General features: G+C 40.1%; 5 protein-coding genes across 6 annotated transcripts; 2 read left to right on the top strand and 3 right to left on the bottom strand.

The window, feature by feature from the left end:
* Positions 1-3: 3 nt before the first annotated feature.
* On the bottom strand, positions 4-5,158 carry LOC110173417 (leucine-rich repeat-containing protein 52-like; the record flags this gene model as incomplete). Its single annotated transcript, XM_020939416.2, has 2 exons — positions 4,163-5,158; positions 4-161 (listed from the first exon to the last, which is right to left on the bottom strand). Coding segments are annotated over exons 1-2 (810 nt in total), but the record flags the coding sequence as incomplete, so codon positions are not given.
* A 2,039-nt stretch (positions 5,159-7,197) lies between these two features.
* mgst3a (microsomal glutathione S-transferase 3a) lies at positions 7,198-9,114 on the top strand. 2 transcript variants are annotated; one of them, XM_055166517.1, is made up of 6 exons: positions 7,198-7,313; positions 7,956-8,093; positions 8,179-8,252; positions 8,331-8,388; positions 8,658-8,730; positions 8,822-9,114. In XM_055166517.1, the coding sequence occupies exons 2-6, from the start codon at positions 7,977-7,979 to the stop codon at positions 8,956-8,958; spliced, it is 459 nt and encodes a 152-aa protein (XP_055022492.1). In that variant the 5' UTR covers positions 7,198-7,313; positions 7,956-7,976; the 3' UTR covers positions 8,959-9,114. The 2 variants fall into 2 exon arrangements, with proteins under 2 accessions (XP_055022492.1, XP_020795251.1); XM_020939592.2 differs by having other exon boundaries at positions 7,211-7,313; positions 7,968-8,093.
* A 719-nt stretch (positions 9,115-9,833) lies between these two features.
* Positions 9,834-12,432, bottom strand: LOC129412565 (uncharacterized). Its single transcript, XM_055166516.1, has 5 exons — positions 12,199-12,432; positions 11,752-11,967; positions 11,030-11,251; positions 10,794-10,951; positions 9,834-10,206 (listed from the first exon to the last, which is right to left on the bottom strand). The coding sequence occupies exons 1-5, from the start codon at positions 12,275-12,277 to the stop codon at positions 10,195-10,197; spliced, it is 687 nt and encodes a 228-aa protein (XP_055022491.1). The 5' UTR covers positions 12,278-12,432; the 3' UTR covers positions 9,834-10,194.
* On the top strand, positions 12,329-19,054 carry LOC110173416 (importin-13-like). The gene is made up of 21 exons (XM_020939415.2): positions 12,329-13,066; positions 14,092-14,217; positions 14,523-15,157; positions 15,504-15,644; positions 15,729-15,870; positions 15,932-16,098; positions 16,174-16,294; positions 16,405-16,552; positions 16,624-16,805; positions 16,888-16,914; positions 16,998-17,132; positions 17,204-17,350; positions 17,439-17,519; positions 17,583-17,720; positions 17,790-17,886; positions 17,959-18,011; positions 18,091-18,157; positions 18,238-18,296; positions 18,378-18,467; positions 18,661-18,842; positions 18,917-19,054. Exons 1-21 carry the CDS (start codon positions 12,995-12,997, stop codon positions 19,008-19,010), a joined length of 2,904 nt encoding a protein of 967 aa, XP_020795074.1. The 5' UTR covers positions 12,329-12,994; the 3' UTR covers positions 19,011-19,054.
* Positions 19,055-19,151: 97 nt separating this feature from the next.
* On the bottom strand, positions 19,152-22,756 carry fzr1b (fizzy/cell division cycle 20 related 1b). Its single transcript, XM_020939586.2, has 14 exons — positions 22,597-22,756; positions 22,038-22,216; positions 21,725-21,826; positions 21,586-21,649; positions 21,380-21,507; positions 21,166-21,248; positions 20,894-21,077; positions 20,755-20,820; positions 20,580-20,682; positions 20,281-20,468; positions 19,975-20,208; positions 19,763-19,867; positions 19,580-19,672; positions 19,152-19,517 (listed from the first exon to the last, which is right to left on the bottom strand). The coding sequence occupies exons 2-14, from the start codon at positions 22,113-22,115 to the stop codon at positions 19,476-19,478; spliced, it is 1,470 nt and encodes a 489-aa protein (XP_020795245.1). The 5' UTR covers positions 22,116-22,216; positions 22,597-22,756; the 3' UTR covers positions 19,152-19,475.
* Between the last annotated feature and the right edge of the window lie 2,244 nt (positions 22,757-25,000).

The raw sequence follows: 25,000 nt of genomic DNA on the forward strand, positions 1-25,000 counted from the left end.
CACAGTGCCAGCCGCAAAGATGGCAAAACCAATAAGGACGAAGAAGAGGTAGTCCCAAGAGCCCAGAGTTTGGTGACACAGTGTCCGTAACTGGACGCCCACCTCACCCAGACGGCTGCCCTGGAGATCTGCAGGTGAGCCACACACTGTCTGACCTTCATCTGTCACAAATAAAACAATCAAAAAACAGAATACTTTAACGTCCTCCTCAGTAAACATGTATAAACCAGAGGCTATTTCTTCACACTAGGAGCTCCACTGCAGGGCTAATGTTAATGACATTGTGTTGATGTCATGTTAATGATTCACAAACTGCTGATAACCTCCACAAACCAGCAGCAACAAATCCTTTGATGTTACATATCAGAGCGCCCTTAGCATCAGAAATATTATGGCATTAAACGCTGCTGAATTATTCATGCATTCGGTACATATCAATGTGGAGAGCTTTAAAAGATGCATGAGTGCGTGCTCCTGTAGGTATTCAGAACTCATGCAAAATCCTAAAATGATTGCAGCTAGGTTTATATCCATATATTCAGTGCCTAGTAGCAGCATAGTGTTAGGGTGAATTATTTGCCTTCTCTTCTCACCACAACATTAAATAGTGATGTAGTCCATTGTGTCTGCCTCAAACTGGAGATGATAAGGTCCTGAATCACTGGGCAAACATGTCACCAATTCCCTCAGGAAAAAGTGTGGGTATGACTTTTAAAAAATACAGAAATTAGATGACTCTGTCTGAAGTCCATCAGTCAGAATGAAACATGATGGGTGCTGAGCTGAATCTGCCAACAAGACACTTCTAATTAAAATTATCACAAAGGAAAAACTATCACAAATTAAAAACTAAATATTTTTTGGAAGCAGACAGAGAATGATGCACCATCTCCATTGGGCCATTTATAATTGCCTTCTGATTTTCTAAGCTTTTGTGCTGCAGGGAAGTCCCGTGGGGACACACCACAAGACTGAACAGGCTCAAAATAAACACATTTTGTGTATAGTTTGCAATGATACATTATGTAAAATGGTGTGTACAAAGATAGATGGGGCCATATTAAAGAGGAATGGTCATTTCCCCACCTCCATGAGCAAAAAATTTGCTGCAGAAAATTATGAATATAAATATGGTTAAAATGTTACATAATGTTTATTTTTGCACAGTTGTCTTGTTTTGCTCCCTCTGAGAGAGAAAGCCCAGGCAGCTGGAGAACAGAGGGATGGTTTGCTGCTCTCAGTTCTGCTCCTGAAAGGAATGCTCTACCACAATCACAACAAAAATAGTGTCTGTGAGCCCAGGTTCACCCGAAATCTTGAGTTTCACATCATATTACATCATATAAATAATATAAAATGTATTATGACCTTTTTGCTCTTGTGTTGCCCATATTTATGTATGGTCTTCTCTGTCTGTTAGTTTTGTTTTATCTTTTCTAACGTCAGATTCATAGTACAAGGCTTCTCATTATGACCCTTTCCATTTATCCAAGTTTTACTTGGATAACTTTTACTTGGATTACTTTTACGGTCACAGACTGCCTAGATTAGTAATCCACAACATTAAACATTTATAACATGCCATGGCCCTATGTTTCTCTTATCCCAGAGTGTAAAATTACGTAAGAGGTATGTCCCTGTCAAATTTGCATCATTGGTCACGGACACCCCAACTCCTCGTTGGTCTCAGCTCATGTGCACGTTCCTGACAGCTATAGAGGAAAGCCCTTCTGGCTTAAAGCACCCCCACCCCCTTATAGAGACTGGCATCAAAGCAAAGGGCTTTCCTCTCTCCTCTCCCTATCCAGTGTGCTCTATTTCAGGACTCGCTCCTTATATAACAGCTGGGGGAGTGCTAATCTAACTAGGAAGACAAGATGGACGAGAATCTGTTGGTTCCTCTCCTTTCCTAAAGCCCTGTCTTACTCACTACTGATGCGTCTCCTAAACAGAGGAGACAGGCCAGTCAGCATCAGGTGAGACTCAGGATGAGAAATAACACAAAGTGAAGCCCATAACATTGAGTAATGCACAGGGTTGTTCTGCTTTGTACCGCCTGAGATGTTTTCATACAAATCTAAAAGTATGTGACAGTGGTTTAGTTCAAAAGTGGAACCCATATAATTTATAACATATGGTTTATATATGGGCTATTTCCCTCTATAGAAAAATGTGCGGTGATTTGCATATTTTAGCACAGTACACTTCAGGATACTATTCTTTCTTCAACTCTTCATCCAGTTAATAGTTGTTTGCAGCTTTGTATTTTGAGTTGGTGTAAGCAATATTGGCCAAAAATAATCAATATGTTAAAAATTTTGAATACACGATAGCTAATTTGCATTAACTATACTTCCAGAAAGACCAAACCGATTTATAGACACATACATTTTTGCATGTGTGAGGATCATTCTTTTTCTTTGGGAGCAGTGTCTCATCAGGGGGCTTCATCCTTTAATATTCTATGCAGATTTTTCTTTATTTGATCCTCATCAAAAAAAAAAAAAAGTTTTCTGTTTGAAAGAGGCACTACTGCCTACAAAACCAGACAAAGGGAACAGACCAGGGAGAAATAGGCCATCTCTTGTAGGATATGTTTTGAAATGAGCCAGAGCTGCAGAGGGATTTGTGCTGAGCCTTAAAGTGTATTGTAGGAGCAGGCTGGGGATGCCTTCTGAGAGCTTGCACGTATTATATTCATGGTGTCAGAATCATGACTGGCCTCTTGCTCACTAACACAAACTATAAATAGTCCATGGCCTTTGCGTAATGACAATCATACACCAAAGAGAAGATAAAAAGTGGGAAATACTGCAGAAAATCAAACACATGTATCAATTTGACAATTACCAAACAGCAGGGGAATCAATATCAGATGCTGCAGCAGTGATCATTTGTCAAAAAACAGTCAATATTTTCTTGGTTATTATTTTAAGATATTGGTTGTCAGAAGTGAAATACAACTTAAATATTTTATGTTTGTTTTTTGTTTTTTGTTTTTTTTTTTGCATGGGCTAAATCTCGGTCATTGATTCTCAAGCTGTGGGATGGGTACTAGCATCTCCTGGTGTATAAAAGTCAGCTTCAGGTTTATTAATTGATGTTTTAGTCTCGCCTGGTTGGAGAGAAGAAGATAAAGTTAGAGTTACAAGTTAATTATAAGTGCAGAACTGCCTGTGCTTGATATAAGCCCTTGATTAGTCTTAGATCTTTTGAGTAGTGCTTAAGTAGTGACTAAGACGTTTTTATGCACTTGTTTAGTCTTGTCTCTTGGCTTAGTCCCTGGTTATAAATTATAACTATAGAGCATCAATACTATAATAGACTCTAAATGGCACTACTGTATGGGCTAATATACCTATGTTTCTATCTGACCTGGGCATTGCCTTTAGTTACACTCCTGGTTTCCCAGTTACACAGACACAGCCCGCTGGCCCTTGGCTGTTATTTGAGCGTGTGTTACAACTGTCACCTGTGCCTCGGACCAATGAAAGCTGAGAGAGGCCATAAACTCAGACTTAACTCTGGACTGGAAACATTCAATACTGTAGTTAGAGCTATGTTTAGATGTGTTGAGACACACATGCTCTATAGGCGTATCTAATGCAGAATATTGTGATCTGGAGTGTTAAGTGCATGTGTTCAGGTGTACAGTAAGAGTGCTTCTGTTATGCTCTAAGGCAAATAAATCTGGGCTGTGCAATCAGATATCATTTTGTTTGAGTCTTGTCATTTACATTGTGATAGTTGGGAGTAAGTGTTAAATAATTTTATTTTGGTATTCTGATATATAGCCTAATCTTGTTTTGAGTTCATGTCCATGACACTGATGAAAGTTTAACTTAAACTTAATGCAGAACATAATGGGTTTTTTTTTAAACAAAATAACATATTGCTATCCCAAATTGTTAGTCCACAAACCTCAGTACAGCCCTATATTACAGTAATTAGATGCTACAGCATCACTTTGATTTTGTCACCACTAAATGGTCACATTAGCAGAATGGGGCCTATCAGATCCTTTTTCACGGAAACAGTGATTTATCTCCCAGAATGATTTGTTTTGTGGCCTCTTGCCGTTTTAAACGTGGATCTCTCGCATTTATTGATTAGATCATGCAGCACCCGGGTATTTTGTTATCATAAAGTAAAGAGACGGAACCTTGAAATTTGAAGCCTTCCAGGTGAACCCACAGACACAGGTCTTCATTGTCACAGTCGCAGCTCCAGGGATTCCCGCTGAGCCCCACGGAGCGGAGAGCTGGCAGCGCGATCAGTGACGTGATGTTGAGGGTTGTCAAGTTGTTGCGGCTCACGTCCAACACTTGGAGAGCCGCGTTTTCTGCAAAGGCGTCCGGGTGAATGTGTGAGAGCCCCGGGTTGTCTGTCATCCTCAGCATGACCAGACTGGCCAAGGGCCCAAACGTCCTGTCTTCTATGCGATTAAGTGTGTTAAAGGATAGGTCAAGATAGGCTAGTTTGCGTAAATTCCCAAATGTGGACTCAGATATTTCTGTGAGTGAGTTGTTGCTGCAGTCCAGATACACCAGGTCCGAGAGGTAGTTTAGTGCGAGCGGAGGCAGCTCCACTATCCTGTTGTTGGAGATGATGAGCTGCCGCGTGGCCAGGGGCAAATTTACCGGGAACGTGGTCAGGTGTTGCCCGGCGCATTGTACCACCAGTTGGTCATCACACACGCAACGGTCCGGGCAGCCCGTGGACAATACTGGGGACGTGGTCACCCCCGCGAGAAGGACCAGAAACAAGGCTATGAGCCGCAAGGGGTGCGCGCTTGGCTGCGGGGCAAGACGCATGACACCGCCGAGGGCTTCATCCACCCCGTTTGGAGAGAGCCAGATCCGTTCACATTCTTCATTGATACATCCTGCGCAGATTGTTTGTTTCAGAAATGGTTTCCTTAGAGGTCAAATGCGAAGTCAGTGCCAGCCTCTTGCGCGTAATGTCACTCCATGCTTGTCCTCATTCCAGTGCGCTTCTTGAACTTGACAACAATCTTAAAACCTGCTTCGGATGACATGATTCATCGGGTTTCCTCTATTTGATCTCAGCTCTACTCAGGATTTATACACCTCTTGTCTTCTGCTTGCACCACGAGTCGCCTCAGTTGTTCCACTACATGTTTCATGCTCTCGCTCTCTGAAACTGAATCCAAAGGAGGGGGCGCACTGAGCCGCGCGGCGGATGACAGTGGGGGTGTAGTGGAGTGATATCATACTTTGAAGAGCGCAGAAGACACTCAAGAGACAAACTAAACATGAACGTATAATGAATGAATGTATAACTGTGAGGGGTGGGTAATGCGTTAATCATATTATTCCGTGTGAATACCTAATTGCCTAATTAACTACTTTTAACTGGATCAATAAAAGAAACCACAGCACTCCCTGCCATCCTCACCATTTTTCAATGCAAATTACATTCTTGCAAGAAAAGACAATGTCATAGATTTTAGATGACATGAAATCTGCAGATAAACGTTTAACCATTTCATAACAGTGCCATCTAGTGTTAAAATCTAAATAATATCTTGAAAATGAAAAACTCACGTAGGCCTATTATTTAACCTAGCTGATGTAGTCAACATAAAGCAAAATATTCTAACTGTGGATCTCCCCTTTGCACTGATTTAGTTAGTCAGTCTATATTTTTGTTAGTTTGGCATGACATATAAGAAGCCACAGCTGCGTGCACAGAGTAGAAAAGCTGGTGCACCTGATACCTCTGCACCATGTTAATGTGCTCATTACATCACATGGGCTTCGTGGCTGTTTAGTGAGGGAATCCTACACACGCGAGGATTTACGTTACAATATCAAGCTATCCATGCATATTATATGGGCAGCACTATGCGCACCCAGTACTTAGCAGAAACCATGGGACAGGTTGGCCTTCACAACACATGTGGTCTGGTCTATTTTTGGATGAGTAGGAGCTGAAGTGCTGAATCGGACATGGTGAACATCCCTCTATCACCCTCACTGACCACACTCACTTTCACAGTCACTTTCACTTAATACTTCAACTTAAACTACTTATGTTTGAACTAATGCCTTTTACCAGCTCCAGGTTGACATCTAGCGGCCAAAAGCTGCACTAGACAAAAATATATAATGAACTGAAGAGACGTTGGAAATTTGAGTTTATCTTTATTTACATTTAGATCTATTTAATGTTCACTAGTCAGTATTATCAAATGTAAGCCAGCTTTTTAGACCAGTAAAATATGTGTTAACTAAAATAATATTGTTATTATTTAGGGTAGTTTTCTTAGGTCTTATTATCAAGATAAAAATGTGCTTGTATAGGGAAACTCATACTGTATCTGATTTAATTTGCATAAACACATATCTGATGTCTTCAGTTGCCACAACCAATATCAGGGTTTGTCTATTGTTCACAATTTATTAAAACTTTTAAAGGGCCCATACTAGATTATTTTCTGATCCATGTGTTTTAATTGTGTCTCCTCATCAAAATCATAGAGATGTGTTTTGTTTCACTCACACATGTTTAACACACAAACAATTCATATTTAGTTTAAGTTCTGTTTTCAAACTGAAAACACTCTGTTCCACTTTGTGATGTCATGTGGTAATACAGGAAGTGTTACACTGTGTTTTTAATCTACACATTCACTAGAATTAACTTGAAAATTATCGGTTAATGACATCACAAGGTGGAACAGAGCATTTTTGAGCTGTGGCTATGTAGACAGACTAATAATAAAAAGTAACTCAAACATGTGTGAATGAAACAAAACACAACTCTAGATATGTTTTAGATGAGGCAAAATGATAACATGGCTAAAAGCTCACAAGTGTCAGTTTTGCATGCTGAGAATATTTACTAACAGGGAGACAGGCCAATGGTCTATTTGTGGAATTTGCTGTATTTATTAAAAACAGTATTTTATTGCAGTGTAGTAATTTGCCGACAGCACAATTTCTATTAAGTTGTTTATAAAGTTACTTATCAGGTTGAACTTTAATTTAGCTGGAATAGTACTGAGTTATCATGCAGCCTACTTTGATCTATCATCAGTAGACTTATAAAGCTGGAGAGAAAACAGCACATTGCGTTTAGATAGGCTAACAGGCCAACAGACAGCCTACTTAGATAAGGAAGCAATAAACTATAGCGGACCTTTGAATCTAAAGGGAAAGAATTTCGCACAAACTCAAACTGAACACGCCCACCAGCTCTTACAAAAGCAGGAAGTAATACGCTGTTGAGCTGCGGAGACTGGTGTCCGACTCGTCTCACTGACTTTTCTCCATTAATCACAAACCAAGGTAACTGATACTGATAAAGAATTCCGTAGCATAGGCGCCGTTGTATGAATTTGATAAGGATTATGCACGCAGTCGAGTCTAAGTGCGTATGAGGGCTGCGTCCTTAGGTGACCTTACTGAAGTTGCCACTGATTTGTGCTTCTGGTGACTTGGTGCTACTGCTACGTTTCCAAAACCAGACCAGACGTTCTTATTTACCCGGGACAGTTCCAGTTTTGAGCCCTATGTCCCTTATCCCAGCAGATGTATCCAGAACCAGTGATTTGTATCAGTTTTATGCAAGAAATGTCCCTAGTGTCCCTATTTTTGACCAATCTGATCCCTGAGAGAGGCATCAATTGTCACTTGTTTACAATACAGAAAAGCTGCTTAAAAATGATCAAAACACAAAGAAAATGTGACTATACTGACTCACATTAGTGCTGAGTGCAGAACAAATTTCCTTAATTGTGCACTCGTTTCACAATTTTATTATTACCAACCAACCCAAACCAGGGATGTTTTTTTTTATTTTGAAAATCTGGTCACCCTACAAAAGTAACACCAGTTTTCCATAAGCAATACAAACTTAGATAAAATGTAGGCCTACTGCTTACAAAAATGCATGTTGCTTGTTTTGTTTTTTGTCATTTTTTTGAACAGTTCTCCTATTAGGTGTCCAGGATGGTTGTCCTGTCCAAGGAATATGGCTTTGTGGTGCTAACTGGAGTGGCCAGTATGGTCATGATGGGACACTTGGCTATCAATGTGGTCAAAGCTCGCAAGAAGTACAACGTGCCTGTAAGATGGGGGGAAAATACTATATCAAACTGTTGCCTACTAGTAGTTGTGCAACACTGATTTAACTGCATGTTTATGTCCCCAGTACCCCAAAATGTACAGTGACGATCCAGAAAATGGCAATCAATTTAACTGTATCCAGCGTGCCCACCAAAACACGTGGGTACATTATACTACTCAAATATTATTAATGTATAAGCATTTTTAACTATGTAACAAATCTCTTTTGTCACCTAGCCTGGAAATGTACCCCGGTTTTCTTTTCTGCCTGGCTGTTGGCGGTTTGCATTGCCCTGTAAGTTTAAATATCTTCTGTATTTTATTACACTCACTTATTTTGAACTGCACAATGCAGTACTATTATTGTCCTATACACTTAACTTAAAACTTGCTGAAAATATCAGCTTAACCATTTATTTCATATTACAGGTGGTACAAATTAAATGGTGTGCAACAAATTAATCACATTATACAAGAAAGTATTTTACTGGCAGCTATTTAAATTCATCAGTTGTGTGTCTGATGTTTTGTCCATTGCTTAAATGATTACCATTTGAATTGCAGCGTCTGGCCAGTGGACTTGGTCTTGTGTGGATAATTGGGAGAGAGGTTTATGCATATGGTTACTATACTGGAGGTATGTTGGTGATACTGTATGCTGCTATATATTAAAATCCTTGGTTATGATAGAATTTTAAAATGTTATTATTATTATTTTTTTTACTCAGATCCTTCTAAAAGAATGAGAGGAGGCTTTGGTAACCTTGCCTTATTGGGACTGATGCTGACCACTGTCAACTTTGGGCGCCACCTACTGGGCTGGACAGGCCCAAGAATTGGACCATTTCGTCGGGACTGTTGCTAATGAAGAGGCTCACAACGTCCTACTACAACGTCCTCAAAAGCACTTGATATAATGTATAATCATGTTGACATTTGACTAAGCACTTCAATATTAGTAATGGAATATTGCTGCTCTTGTGTAAGATTTTATACTTCCGTAAAAATACCACTAATTATACTTTTTTTATGAGTCTTTTTTTTTTTTTTTATCTATGGAGAAGTCATGTGGGACACAGTGTTAAGAACAGATAAAATGTGGCTTCAAATTGTAATTAACCTTTAAATCACATCAGATTGAATAATGCTCTGGAAAGGTTTAAAAACTTAAAACAGTAACACTTGCACTTTTAACATAATTTTATTATCAAAAAAGACCATCACTTTAAATCACAAATATAATTTGCTTTACATCAAACTTGACCTACATCGCTTTTAAGGCAACACTGGATAAAAAACTAAACCAAAGATTTTGCTCAAAGCTTCTGGTTAAAGCCATTCAGGAAACTAAAAACGTAGTACTAACAAAATAACTTTATGAACATCTACTTATATTACATGTATTAGGTTAAATGAAAAACAAGACAATATTCCAGTAGTACTTCACCAAATACTTTTGATGGTTATCTTAACTTACTGAGGAAAGTACATGTTTATCAGGTTATAAATTAACTTGATACTGGTAGGCTGCAGAACCACTGTGCTCATTTGTTAAAATCACCATTTTTTTCCTTGAAGGAAAGTTGGGCTCAAATGAAAACTGAGCTAGGTAAAACTTTATATCGACATATTTCTTTCAGCTGCTTCTTTTCAGTTAAAAAGTTTTGGACACATATTTTATGCATTTTCTTTGAACACCTAATGTCCACTAGAGGGCGTTATGGTCACGTCTGCCACTTTAAAGTGCCGTGCATATGTAATAACGCCAGTCTAGATAAGTCACACTTTCCTGACTGAACATTTAAAAGGGAATGTTAAATTGAAAAAACAAAACAAACAAAAAAACAGCAGAACTTAGTAGTTTCAATAGTAAAGCATCTATACATGACTAATGTTTTATGGTATCACTTTCACAGCGGATGTGCATGGAGCAAAAACACATCCATATGCTTAAATTATATCCTTATTTCCATCCCCTAGAGGTAAATTACAAGAGGCATCAATAGGTTCAATAGCTGTATCTTGAAAGAGGTGTGTCTTCCATCAAATCATCCTGCAAACAATGTCAAACACATCCAGAGATTTAGCAGAGATTTTGCACTCAGCGCTGACTCTAAAAGATAACAAAATACATTTTAAGTTTAATATCTAACATTTGTTTGCATAAAGGTGTATTGTGCAACTCTGGCGGTGAAGAGTCCATCAAAGGCTTTTCTCCACAGAGATGTTATTGCTTTGTTTGAAATTTTTCATAGTCTGGTATTGAACCTTTCTATCTTCACGGACTCCAAACCAGACCAAGTCACAGGTCAGATCTGTGTTTTTTTTTTTGGGGGGGGGTTTAGGTATTTTTGAGCTATACAACAGTCTGTAATTAAATAAATGTAAGGTAGGAGCTATTTAATATCATAGTGTGTAACATTCCAGGCAGAATTATCCATGGAAACAAGCACTTGACATTTGACATACAATATTTTTAACTATTTATTCTTATTATTATCTATGCTGCTGTTGACCTGGACCTGAGTGCAGTATTTCTTTTCTGTGTATTTTTTATACTGAAATGAGAAATTCATTTTGATTCTGATTGATTCTGATTTTGACAGACCCCCGACCAAAAAGCTACACAATGCACTTTTAACATCAACTATATCAAGGATAATAATGCCTATTCATATGAGTTGTTGTTTTTTTTCTCACCATTGGTAGATCCTGGAGCCGGTGAAACTCTGGGTTGCTGTTTTGATGTCGAAACTTAAGAAAAAGCACCACAAAAATGACTGCCGTGGTGACGATAAACATTGATAGAAGGCCAGCAAGCAGGGGGTCCAGAGAGCTGTGGCCATTCCCCTTAAAATCTGCAACAATCACATTTCAAAGACACCAATTTTAATATAAACAATGACATGACAAACTGTCTGTTACTCAGTTTTCACCTTCACTGCCAACATTGAGCTGCGAGGGTATCTCTTGATGAGTTGGCCTCATGATGCCCTGGGACCCTCCTGTAGTTGTCTGAGCAGGGGCTGTGATGGAGAACAAGACAATGGAGGTCCCGCCCAGAAAAGTGCTGGCAGGCTGGGATGAAAAGGTGTGTGCAGAGCTTTGAGTGGTCAATGATCCCAGTGAAGTTTGTGTGTCCACAGGGCTCTCTGAAGCTAAATTAAGGCCAGAGGTAAGACAATGCAATGTTGTTTCAAATTAAATTAAAGAATTATTTGAGGTTATTAATGGACATACAAAAAAAAATCTGCCCCTTGTATATGCCATGTATTGACTGATTTGTTGTAGACTCTTGTTGACCTGTGGCTTGATCAATGAACTATATGCATTTAAAAGTACAATGGGATACAGTTAAGCCAAACATGCCGGCTAAACAATTCATGTTATAGTCACCAAACAAAATGATCACTTTTTTCTTTTATGTTCAGATTTATTGTGTTGTGTGTACTATTTGAATTGCTTGAGAAATCATGAACTGTGAAGTTCATTAATGAGAATAATAATTTTATCATGGCTTAGGTAAACCTATCATCAGTGTGTGCTCAGCATAGGGCAACGTAGCAACTGATATCACCAGTTTCAATGAAGACGCAGTGTTTTCAATTAAATTCAGAATAGTGATGGAAGCCAAACAATTTGTTGCTCTCTTGATTACCTGTGGATGAAGGGACTGCACCTGCATGGGTTGTATATACAGGTGTTGTGGTTGTGTCCGTAGTAGACTCCTCTGTGGAGCTAAAAGCTGTGACTTCAGCTGTAGTCTCTGAGCTGTCAGTGACAGTCTGGATCGTTTGTCCATCACTCCCCAAGTCCTTTAAGTCCAGAGGTGCTGTTGTTGAAGTGAGGATTCGAGGCACAACACTTGTCTGGACTGTGGAGAGTGCATATTGTCATACAGGGCATAGGAGAAGTCACATCACACAATATTTCTGCAGTCAGTGTGGCATTTCAATTCTGAAATTACGTGAGTCTTTTTTTTTTTTTTTTTAATTCGTTGAATTCCCGTCAGGTCAGTTGCAATCTATACCAAAGTCATAACAGTCAAACTAAGCGCCATGCCAGCTCTGTCCACATAAAACAAAGTGTCCGCACCGCCACTTACCCCGTATCTGCGACGCACTGGTAAGGACCACCGCCACCAGGTACAAACAGGCCAAACCTAATCCCAGCGCCACTTTCATCTCATTGGCAGCCTCCGTCTTCCATGCGATAACTGCAGATCCTTCTCTATCTAGCGGCGAAAGCTCTGGCCCTTTTCTCTCTGATGTTGTTTCCGTTACGTGATTTCACAGGGCACATCATCACGGCTAAAAATATCCGGAGGGAGTCGGGCAGAAGAGGATCAGGGGAGGGGCAGCATTGCATGCTTTGCGCGCACAAATGGGGGCACAAAAGCGTGTGCCGTTTTGCTCGAAATCTCACCTATGAGGATTTTACATCTTAAACCGCTGAATGTTTTATTTTGATCTTGAGAGTTTTCTGTCAGATGCATTAATTTGCGCAAGATTTTGTTCCCGCCTTTGTGAAGACCACCGACCAATCAAACGCCAGTGCGTCAAAACGCAGTAAACTGCGTCAAGAGCGCTTGTTGTGGATTAGGCTAACTAAACATAAAGTTCGTTTTCTTTGTTTACCTCTTTATTTGTCATTTTGAAATGGGAGGCAAATAAGTAAATATTTTTTGTTGGAAATGTGAGAGCTTCTGTGGGGTCAGTGAGTAGGCACTCCTCAGCTCACATATGCTCTGTGTGAACAGCTGACCCGCTTCGTCCTTGTCACTTCTTTAGGACCCCTGTCTGGGACAGTTGAGTTTGATTGTGTCTGCTGCTCTGCTTTTAATTTGCCAAGCCTGTCTACGAGGAACTGAAAAGATATATAGGATATTTGCAGTTTTACGTATGGCGCAGCCCCTAGCCAATCCAGGGGACAGTCCGGGGAACCATGACTGGACAGTGGACAATGTGGAGTCGGTAAGTCACCTCTCTATAAGTCTCTCAAACGGCACTCAAGTTAACATGTTGTTTAGTCTTGTTTAACACAGCGAACACACTTGTGAACACAGTAAGAGTTCTACGATTGACACCAATAACAAAAATGGTATAACTCTCACAGGTTTTAAATGGTTTAAAACATGTTGGTTAATAAGTAGCCTACTATAGCCTTCTTCTGTACTATAACATACTATAGGCTATGTACTCATTTAATTGTGTAACTTCACACAGTTCACATATTATAATAACGCAGCTGAACAGCCACACCATAGCAGACAGACATAGAAGCCCACTATGGCTCAGAGATTTGTGGAAGTATGGCAAGATTTCTGGACTTTTTGTAACATGATGCCAGCTATAAGCATATGCTCTGCTAATAATAACTATTACTTTGCACTTTGGATTAGTTACTATGAATGTGTCTATTTTTAGTTCTTTGCCTAAAAAAATGTGAGTGAATAGAGATTATCATGGAATAGTCTTAGTTTTGTACCTCTATAGTACTCTTTGTGTGTGGCATATTGTCAAAGCAATATTATGTGAAAGGCATTGTTTATCATTGTTGCGTTGTGTATTAGAAATGTTTTATTTACATATAGTTATTACATATGTACATATAGTACATATAGATTATGCTGAATAAGTTTTAATCACATTGGTGACAATAGTTCAGTTAGTAGTGTTTGTCCACTGATCCAAAGGTTGGCTGTTCGAATCCTTTCTCAACATAACCATTGTTTGAGCAGTCAGATCCAGTGGGCCTCAGGCTGGTGTGTGATTCCATCTCCTACAGATGAATGCTGCTATTGTGCCCTTGGGCAAGGCATTTAACACACCTCACCACTAATGTCTGCATATACTGTGTATGAATTTGTGTGTGAATGGGTGAGTGGTTCCTTGATGTAAAGCACTTTGCTTGCCTTGAAAATGGAAAAGTGCTATATAAAAATCATTTTTATCGTTTACCATTTTCATTATTTCCAATGTATTTTCAACTATCGTAGGCCCTTTACCAGCTCTACTTTGATCCAGACATGGAGCATAAAAGTATGGCCCAAAAGTGGCTGACCCAGGCTCAGGCCTCTACACAGGCATGGCACTTCTGCTGGGCCCTTCTGGCTCCCAACAAGGTATTCAGATTCTATTGTGTATTACCTTTGATATTAGATGGCCTCGCCTGAAGTTGCTATTAAACACCACAATATTTAAGTACATTTATTGCAATACCAACAATCTCATCTTTATGTATACATGTAGTCCTAATGGTTAAATGCCTTATTGAAATTCCAGAAATAAACAATATCATATGTCATAACATGTAAATCATACTCATATATTCCTTTCGTCTATCCAAATCTCAGTGGGAGTATCTTGGTTAAATAAATGTTAATAAAATAAAGTCCACAGTACTCATGTACTTCTGTTTTCTCTTTAGATTCCAGAGGTCCAGTTTTTTGGTGCCAGTACTCTCCACACTAAGATTTCACGTCACTGGGGCGATCTCCCCTCTGAGCAGCATGAGAGCCTCCAGACCCAGCTCATGGCCCATATCCTGCACTTCACCTCTGGTCCTAAAATGGTCCTAACAAGACTGTGTGTAGCTTTAGCATCTTTAGCACTCAACTTAATCCCTCATTCTTGGGCTCAGCCAGTGGCAGACATGGTGAGGGCATTTGAACCTCAGAAACAGGACGGTAAAAGTGGTTCTGACATCAGCCCTGATCCTCAAGCACACTGCTTGGCTTTGTTGGAGATCTTTACAGTTCTTCCAGAGGAGTTCCAGAGCAGCAGGCTGACTCAGGCTCGCCGTGCTCAGCTGAGAGACGCCCTCATTGGGGAGTGGTCAGGCGTTTGTCCCATGTTGAGGCAGTTGCTCCAAAGCCAGGACTCCTCCACTCAGGTGAAGGAGAAGGTGCTGCGCTGTCTGTCCAGCTGGGTGGGTCTGGATGTGCCTCTGGGAGAGAGTTATGAGCTGGTGCAGGACTGTTTTGGGGCACTGTCAAATCCAGAGATTTTTGACACAGCCGTGGAGACCATTGTAACTGCCATCTCCCAACCAGACTGTCAAAGGTAGGATTATTCATTTAAGATGTGGAAATTATTAGAGGTAAGTATTTGATAGAGGGATTATTTACAGCAATGGTATGATGAAAATTTGCCTTGAAAGTATATTAGTACTCTTATATTATAACATGTATGAACCACATTTTTAAAACCTTATTGTAACATTGCACTAATCAGCATTACAAATATACAGTACCATTAGTCTCTCTGAACTCCAAATAAACCACTTCAGTGTTCATTCAAATAAAGATAGTGGTTAATAGATCAACCCAACAAATAATTGCTCAGCGACTATTTTGCTCCCGTATACACTGTATGCTGAATGAAATAAAATATGAGCTTTGTTGTGCAGATATACGGACGCTCTTTTGAAGCTGCTGCCCCTGGTCCTGGGACTTTACGAGCAGCTGAAGAAGGCTGCTCAGGACCGAGATATGGAGACCTCACATGGGATCTGCCGCATCGCTGTGGCTATGGGAGAGACACACTCCAGGTACAAAGGCACATTCATGCTTTATGGCTTTTTTATTGTTTATTATATGAATAATAACCCATAACATTATTGTGCATATGGCAGTGTCTTGCTCAATCAGGTGGACCATTGGCAAGAATACCTGTCCTTAGTGAACATGATCCTGTTTTGTACTGGGATGCCAGGGCACTACCCAGTCAGTGAGACCACCAGCTCTCTCACTCTCACCTTCTGGTACACCCTTCAGGTAGGATTTTTGATTTTAGATGAAATATTACATGTTTTTAATTGTTATTTCTTGTGTTTAGGATGACATTTTGTCATTTGATGAGGGCAAGCAGACTGTGTATCTTCAGGTGTATCGCCCAATTTACTTCCAGCTTGTGGATGTGCTGCTGCACAAGTCTCATTATCCGCCTCAAGAGGAATACGACTCCTGGGCGTCTGACGACAAAGAGCAGTTTAGAATTTACAGGTCAGACATTTTCATGAGGTACTTCAATTATGTGTGCATATAAAGTTACAAAAAGCTAACTATTTAAGGTTGCAGGGTGGACATCTCTGACACCCTGATGTATGTGTATGAAATGCTGGGCGCTGAACTACTCAGTAACCTCTATGACAGACTCGGGAGGCAACTGGTGGATCCCCAGCAATCTACTGAATGGCAGGTACCTGCGTAACAGCACTACATATTGTCACTTGTAATGATATAATCAGGTATATCGAGTTAAACTCCACTCTTCTAACACAAACTCTTTATCTTTAACTTCCTCTTCAGGAGACTGAGGCATTGTTGTTTGGCTTCCAGTCCATCGCTGAGACAATTGATGTCAATTATTCTGATGTTATTCCTGGTTTAATTGGGTTAATTCCCAGAATAAATATTAGCAATGTGATGCTGGCTGACACAGTTATGTACACAATAGGTAAGTGTCTATGGTATGTGCTGTTAGCTTGAGTGTTACATGAAAAATTTAAAATTTATTTTTTTATCCAGGATCTTTAGCTGAGTGGCTGGCGGACCACCCTGTGATGTTGAGTGGGGTATTACCCATGGTGCTTCAGGGCTTGGTGAAGCCTGAGCTGAGTGTGTCCAGTGTGTCCACTCTGAAGAGGATCTGTAGAGAGTGCAGACAGGACCTGTCCCCCTACGCCCGGGACATCCTGACTGTGTCCCAAGTATGTTACTTTCATTATTGACCTCAGTATATGTTAATATGTTCAGTGAATGGTATTGTGACATGTACACCCTTTGTTTTAGGATGTGCTGATGAAGAATATTCATAAGGTGAGTAGACAGCAGTGGCACTGACTTTTTCCACTAACATGTATAAACTTTTATTTGGCTTTGTTTTGTGTGTTTGTGTTCAGAGCAGCCAGTGCATGTGGCTGATGCAGGCTCTGGGTTTCCTCCTGTCTGGACTGCCTGTAGATGAGATCTTGGGCCACCTCAGTTCACTCATTACTCCACACGTTCAGCAACTGGGCACCCTGGCACAGCAGGAGGTAGACCAACACTGCCAAGGCTTTATGCAGATATAACATATTCACTGCATTAACTTCCATTGTCTTTTTAGCCTAATACAAAAATTAAAGAACCCATCATTCACATATTGGGAATGCTTGCCAATCTCTTTACCACTCTGGATGTTAATCAACAACATGAAGCTTTGGAAGGGTTCGCCAGTGTTGAAATATCACCTCTGCAGACAACACAACACCCAGTGCGTTTATTTTTCACACATAAATGAGTCAGTAATCTACAAATATCTTTAAAGCGTATAAAAGTATACCATTTTGTTCTTTATGTAGGTTGTGGTTGTGCTTCAGCAAGTGTTTGAATTGATCCAGACTATCTTGAGCAAGTGGCTTGATGACTCAGACATTGTGGAGGTGGGTTCTTCGGTGAGTTGTTGAGTGGCTGTGCATGTATGACTGGTCCGGTCTCCTCTTTAGGCTGTCTGTGGGGTTTTTGATAAGACAGTGCGGACCCTCCTACATGATTTTGGACCAATGGTGGCTCAGTTGAGTGAAATGCTAGGGCAGATCTACAGCGCCTACCCACAACCCTCTGCTCTAGACCTAGCACGTCAGGTACACCCCCACAAATCAAATCCTTGTGTCCCATTTGTGTTTACTAAATATTTTTATATTATATTTTAGATGGTACATATATTTGCTGGAGAGGAGAATCACATTTCAAACATAAAGTACCTAGTTCAAGTTTTATCCTCAGCAACTCTTGTATTGTTTCGAAAAGGTAAAGGCACAAAAGGGTAACAAAATAAGCATACTTTTTCCAATTTATCTTATAACTTTTTTTTTCTATCAGGACCAAGGGATCACCCTGATGTCGCAGAATCCTTTATGTACCTACATGCCCAAGTTGGTTCAACACATGTCAAAGTTTTATAAATTTATCTAAATATAATCTAACCATTCATTCATAATTTTAAACCACTAGATACTTAAAAGGAAACCAGAGATGTATCTTTCAGAACAAATGGACTTAAAATCTCTGTTTTACTGTGGTAAGTGTCATTATAATTTATCTTTCATACAGCATTCTAATATTTTTAAGCAATATGTATCTCTGCTGCATCCTTTTCAGGCATTATGTCATTTAAATTTCCAGAAACTCCTACTGTTAAAGCTGCCAGCCAATTCTTTGTGAGTGATTGAGAAATATTCATATCATTTTGCATTGTGTTGCAACATAACGTTTGACAAAATTTTTGCTCTCTTTGGCAGACTGAATTACTGAATCGCTATAAGGACATGCCACAGCTTCATGAGGTGTTGGAAATAGATGGAAAGATTTTAACAGAGACAATACTGGAGGTACTTTGTTCATTAAATATAATTATTTAAATATAATAAAATTATCTGTCATTTCTTGTTTTATGTGCAATGGTATAATGTCTTAATAGTGTGCAGTGTTTTATTTGTACATGTGAAAGGAACCAGTAGACAGAGTGTGCTAACCTAGAACATATAACTATTTGAGATCAGGTGAAATCTGTTTGCATTGCAGAGTGTAGGTGGAGGAGCCCCTCGCAGCCTCACTGATTATTTTGCTGAGGTCCTGCACAGTTTAAACAGACAGTGTCCAGCCCTGCTGTCCCAGTGGCTCACAGACACTCTGCAGGTGCCTGGGTTTCCCTCTGCTCATGTCGCCACAGAGCAGAAACACACTTTCACACAGCAGCTTTTGAGGTAACTGCTATATCTGGATTGTGAATGCAATATATGTACATTTTGTCATTTTAAATACTGATGGTTTTTTTTAGGGAGCAAAATAACAAGCGCCATGTTAAAGAGATTGTAAAGGAGTTCTCTCTTCTCTGTAGAGGTTTGCAGGGCTCTGGAAACTCAGAGTTTTAAATCAAGAAACCAACATAAACGTGTGTTGTTCATTTATGTGGCCATTTAAAAGACAAAAGTAAAAAGGTTTGTTTGCAGCTGCCATGGCAACTGTTATTGTTGAGATATTTATTGTTTGTCCTGGTTGTATTATAGTGTAGATCATTTTCATGTTATCAAAATATTTTAATACATATAATCAAGTCTTGTAACTTGACCATAATGCAATTTCTTTTGAATGTAACATAATTTTGGACTGTATAGCTTGCCTCTGTGGTACATATATTTATCATAAAACATTTATATTACTTCCACACAAGTCTTTACTGCCTTCTCTCTTTGACAGTGAGTGTGGTAGATTCTGGGGTAGGTTGAGACTGCATTGTTAATAACAAAGTGGTTTAAAAGTGTCTTTGTAGTGGCAGCAGTGATAGACGATCGCTTATAGCTCCAAACTCCTCCCGCTGACTGAAGGCCAACCCACTCCTACCGAATCCTTGTGAAGAGATTCAACACCGATTTTGATTCCTGAAAGCATAAAAACATGTCAATCTGTGTCTAAAATACCTTTAGCAAGTGATAGCAAATACCTTTGTGCAGCGTGTTTTATTAAAAACATTCCAGAAACGAAGTGTCTCATCCCCAGCACCTGTAACAATGGCTTCACCATCAGGAGATACCGCCTGCAATAAAGTAACAAATAAAATATGGGTGAAAAAGGGGTGATCATGAAAAAACTTCTTTTTTTTTTTATTAAAATGTTTATTTCTTACTAAATAAAGCACTCTGTAGGAGTGGCCAGTTAATTTGGCCACTTGTGTTAGTGATGGATATTTCCACACCAGAATCTGATTCTGTGAGTAGCCATGAGTGCTCACCTGTCATAAACACAAAGATGAAATATATTAAAAGTTAAATTAAAGTTAAGTTAAATATATGAGGTACATGAAGTATTCTCTCTTGAGTGAGATGAGAAACGGCTCACCAGTTCATTGGCGTGTTTGGACCAGGCCAGGTTGCAAACCTGTGAGCCTGTGTCTGTGCTCTGAAGGGCCTGTCCTGTCAGAGTGTTCCAGAAGCGAAGGCAGCGGTCAGCCGTGCCGCCCCCTGACGCCAGGAGCCCGTGTTGGTGAGGGGACCAGGCGATAGCCTTCACTGCAGCCAGGTGGTCACTGTACTGCTGCACAGGCAGGAGACTGGAGCTGTTCCACACCAGCAGCTGAGGAGACAAAAGAGGATGCAGCCCCTGGTGGATACGCTCTGTCATTACATTATAGGCATGCACATTTACCTTGTTGTCATTGCCCCCAGACGCCAGGTGCTGATGATCAGGAGACCATTTGAGACCGCACACCTCCTGTCTGTGTCCCTGAAGCCTTCTCTCTGCAGAGGCTGAAGGGGGGGTCCGCACATCCCGCTGCAGGATTACTCTGTCACGACTTCCAGATGAGAGTTGTTCTCCATTCCATGCAAGAGCACCTTGGAACATAAAAAAATAATACTTTTAAATATGTTACTTTTATTATTATTATTATATTTTTTGGTAAATCATGGTAAGTATGTCTGTACAGACAATGTACAGCAACTCACCTACACGAGCTGAGTGCCCCTCTAAACTAGTGAGCTTCCTGCCTCCAGCAGCATCCCAGATCTGAACATATCCTTTATGTGTTCCGACTGCAACTAGGCTTCCCTGAATGAGCAAGTCACTTTCAGTACATTACAATCTGTATTACTACTTTGTCACAAAGAGGCAGAATCTCACCCTTTCATTCCAGCAGACTGACGTAACAGAATCCCCATCAACTGAAAGGTCACATAGCCGTGTCACCTGAACTGACAAAATAAAGTTTTAGCCATAAGAAAAGGCAACAGTGCTCCTTTGTTTTATTTTAGGCACTGACCTGACTGGTGCAGGCACTCCACAGGTAGACACAGGCCCCCAGCCCCACACTGAGCAGGTTCCCTGCAGACCAGTCCACTAGGTTGAGGTAAAAGTCATCCTGCAGCTCAGGAGCATCTAGCACTTTAAAGGGGATTTTAGAGATCTTACGAGCTGGTTTTCGAGGAGAACGGAGTAGCTTGTGACTATGGAAACAAATACCATTTTGTTTTTGTTTTTTTGTTTTGTTTTAATAATTAAGTCGAAATGAACATTTACTTTGAGTAACTTTACCTCTTATTACTGAGTGGAGAAAGGGAGTATGGTGAGATTTCATTGTCACAACTAAAAGGCACTCTCTTTGTATGAACAGTGTACTGCAAAAAACAAAGTAAATTCATTACTTTATCAATATTTTTTAAAACAGTTCATTGGTAAAATTCCCAATCTATGAAATAATATAATATAGTATAAAAGAGTGCTGCATGTGATTACACACATTTATTACCTTGAAAAGACTATGGGAGTCTTGAAAAAGCACAGGGAGGTGCCTATCATCTGTATGAGGGTCCGGCACAGTTTCAATTCCTGCTCCAAGTAACTCATTCCTTAAAAGGGCAGCATAGGCCACTGCATCTAGAGAGTTAAAATAAAAAATGTTTTACATATGGGTACCTATATATAAAAAAATGGCAGCATAAGAGGAGATCTCACCTTTACTTGAGTCTGAACTTGCATCCTTTGCTTTGTGGTTCTGACTGGGAGAGCGACAGTTCTCCTAAAATGTAATAACATTTAATAGCAAGTTGATTACTTGTTTTTAAAACTATATTATTTGAAAGTGAGATCTTACATTGGCATAATGAAAGTTTATGCTCCAGTTGCTTCCAGCTCGTGTGGGAATGAAGCGGTCCCCAGACTTAACACTGACAGGACTACAGGTCGCACTTACACACTGTAAGGAACAAGACTTGTAAACATGACCAGTGTTTGACTCAGCCCAACACCCTACCAGTGAACTGCCTGAGATGAATTTAATACAGCTTAGGCCTATGTTGTGATGCTTTATTAGTTTAAATGTCTGAATTAAAATTCCTTATGAATGCATGTCTACTGTAGTCACTGTCATTACAGTATCTCTCAGTTAAATGTGCAGTGTTACTCACCTTGGTCAGGCGGGCTTCTTTGGGGATGTTCTGGTGGTTTATCTGTCGGAGCAGCCGCCTCTCGTACTCTTGGTCCATCTTCACTGTGCAGGTTAGCACCAAGGCCACCGCTGTCACCGCCCTCCCCTACTCACACCTCCACTCCCCCCGGTGAGGAAACCCGCTCGGGATTCCCATGGCTGATGAGAAAATAGTGAAACACTGACTGTCAGAGACCAGTTAAAGCTAAAGACTATCATCTTTTGCTTCATATTTATGACTATTAAACATTCCTGCACAATTAGTACGATCCCAGCTGCCCTATTTGTCTGCCATAGAGTCTGCGCACTACATGATAATACTGCATTATTAAACAGTGCGACTCACACATCTATCTCGGCCCTCACATATTTAGAGAGAAAATGAGGCCTGCTTTAAAATCGTTATCAAATGTCTTCACGGTGCAGCAAGGAAAGTCTCGCCGTTGTCATGGCATCATCTTTGCGCATACAACAACCATAAACCAACATCAGCCGAGCTCTCGATCAAGAGGAGTTTTACCAAACAAAGAGTGTTTTACCTAACAGACACGACGTCTCCAGTCTGCACTTAAAGGCCTGTCCTGTCAGTAACATAAGCGCCGCGGCAGAGGGACTTCTTCAGCGTAAAGGGACTGGGATTGACACAGCTCTGGTGTTGTTTATGTTCGTGACAAAGATGGCGCCTGGATCAGCTGCATGATCAGCTGGACCACAAATGACTTGTGCTGTCTGACAGAGCCAACAGCGCCACCACGAGGCAGTTATGATGCACTGTGGCGTGTGGCGCAAGCCTATTCCACTTTTGGCCTCGAGGGGTCACTGTGGGATTTCATTTTCTAATATGAACAGCCATGTCTTAAAAGTGCGCTATGTAACTTTCTTGGTCAGAGTCCTTCTTGCTTGCATGGAGATGTTACTGTTTTGTCTGGAATGCTCCACAGTATGGAGTCTTTCATTATTATTTTTTTAGGCTGATATGATCTTTAGCTCTTTCTCTAATATAGATAATTAGTCTATCAAGACTACAGATTAAATGTAAATTTGAAACTCCACTAATTCTTTCATAATGGCTACACCAACTGACAATTGGACCTTTCGATATTACAGCACTTTTTTAGTGGGACACTTCAGTAGGCAAAATGAGATGGTGGCTTGTCAGTCTAAATGGTTACCCTGATAGGTCCATTAAAAACTACAGGTTATATAAAACTTGTAAAACAATATGGGGATGTAGGCATAGCCTATACGGCAACTAAATAGACACGTCCTGCTTGGTCTCTTATAAACTCAGTAGCACAGTGCTTTTTACACAGTACTGATGACATTCACTTACATCCCATCTGCTTGTAAAGGCAGAGAGAAGGGGAAAGTATCACTAACGCGTTTTCCCCAACAGGCCAAACAAAGGCACCAGTTAATGAGCACGACTTCAAAGTAACTCTCACATTTGCCCTCACTAATGCTCACTTTTCAGTCTAGCTCAAAGAGAGTCTGCCAAAAAGGTAAAAGTTCACACTCTCTTCCAACTCCTTAATGTAGACTTTATTGTTGAGAGCAGCTGAAATACAATGAAATATGAGTGAGTGGCAGAGTGGCACTCATGGCCTCACATCAGTATGACAATAACTATGCATATCTGCATAAGATAAGTGCATGTTCTTAAGATGTTCTAATGCATTAAATAACGAAACAAATGCTAGATTAGATAGGTTTATTGCTTTAATGCCAACTGTGGAACATTTTAGGCAGAGCAATATAGACGATAAATGATAATATTGAAATAATAATAGATAATTCATGCCGCTGACAACTCATGTGCTAACCTTTAAACCTTTTTTTTTTTTTTTATAACCCTACGCAGTGCCATTGTACAATTTGAGCCATTGCAAACGCAATACTAGCCTATAATTAGGCCTACACATAGTAACTAACAAAATATGGGACAAAGACAAAGTCAAAACAGGCTTTCTAATCTGCATGCTCCATCAGATCTTCACAGGGGAACGTGCAGCCAGGCCCATGTTTAAGATGAATCATGCAGACAGCAAACGTCAGGCTGGACTTCTGTTTACTGTCTTCTTATCACGTACACAAGGCCTCACTGGGCACAGAGGAAGTTTGGTTGATTACTTTGAAACTTGTGATGCTGTAAACTGGCAAGATTTACTGTAATATACTGTTTACTTTAAATAGTGACCAATTTGGACATAAGAGACACAGATTACAGCTTTTGTTTGTGTGTGTTGCTAAACATACACATTACAAGAATGAGCCACATCAAGGAAAAAATATTTTTTCAGTTTGTACCTGGGTCAGTGGTCAGTAAGCAAGCAAATTTAGGGTCAAACTGAAATGCCTTGAAGTCTTTGTACTTTCCATCAATAATATTATGTTGTGTTATTGTAGCATAGTCATCCTGATTAGACTTTATTCACAGGGTTGTTCCCTTGACCTCCAGGACACCCAGTCTTGACACAAAGAGTCTCACTCTCGACCTTATCTCATGTCAGTGAGGACAGTATTGATGTGGACCCCAGTCACGACAAGAGAACGTGCCATCCAGCTGACTTCACACAGTAGGACTAGGCCGCAACATGGCCAAAGAAAATATTTGTCTAACATTACAACCAAGCAAAGATGTTTATTTCCTGTATTCAGTATTTCGAAGAAATCAGAAAAACCCACTGTAATGACTTTAGCTCCCTATTTTGTTAGACACAGTAACTGTCCACATATGAGTATGTAGATATAGATCTCTATTATAGACTGTAAGCCAACAGCTCATATAAGCAACAGTATTTCTGTGGTGGTCCTCCCACAGGGATGTACCCTTCTATCTGCCACACATCAGGCACAAGCATGCAGGGTAAATACCCTAAGGAGTCCACACAAATGCTAGCTTGGTGTAGTGTCCTTACAACAACCTGATAAATCTGGCTTGAT

Source organism: Boleophthalmus pectinirostris, unplaced genomic scaffold (assembly GCF_026225935.1).
Source record: "Boleophthalmus pectinirostris isolate CB_2022bp ecotype Guang Dong unplaced genomic scaffold, ASM2622593v1 HiC_scaffold_814, whole genome shotgun sequence".
NCBI classification, from domain to species: Eukaryota; Metazoa; Chordata; class Actinopteri; order Gobiiformes; family Gobiidae; genus Boleophthalmus; species Boleophthalmus pectinirostris.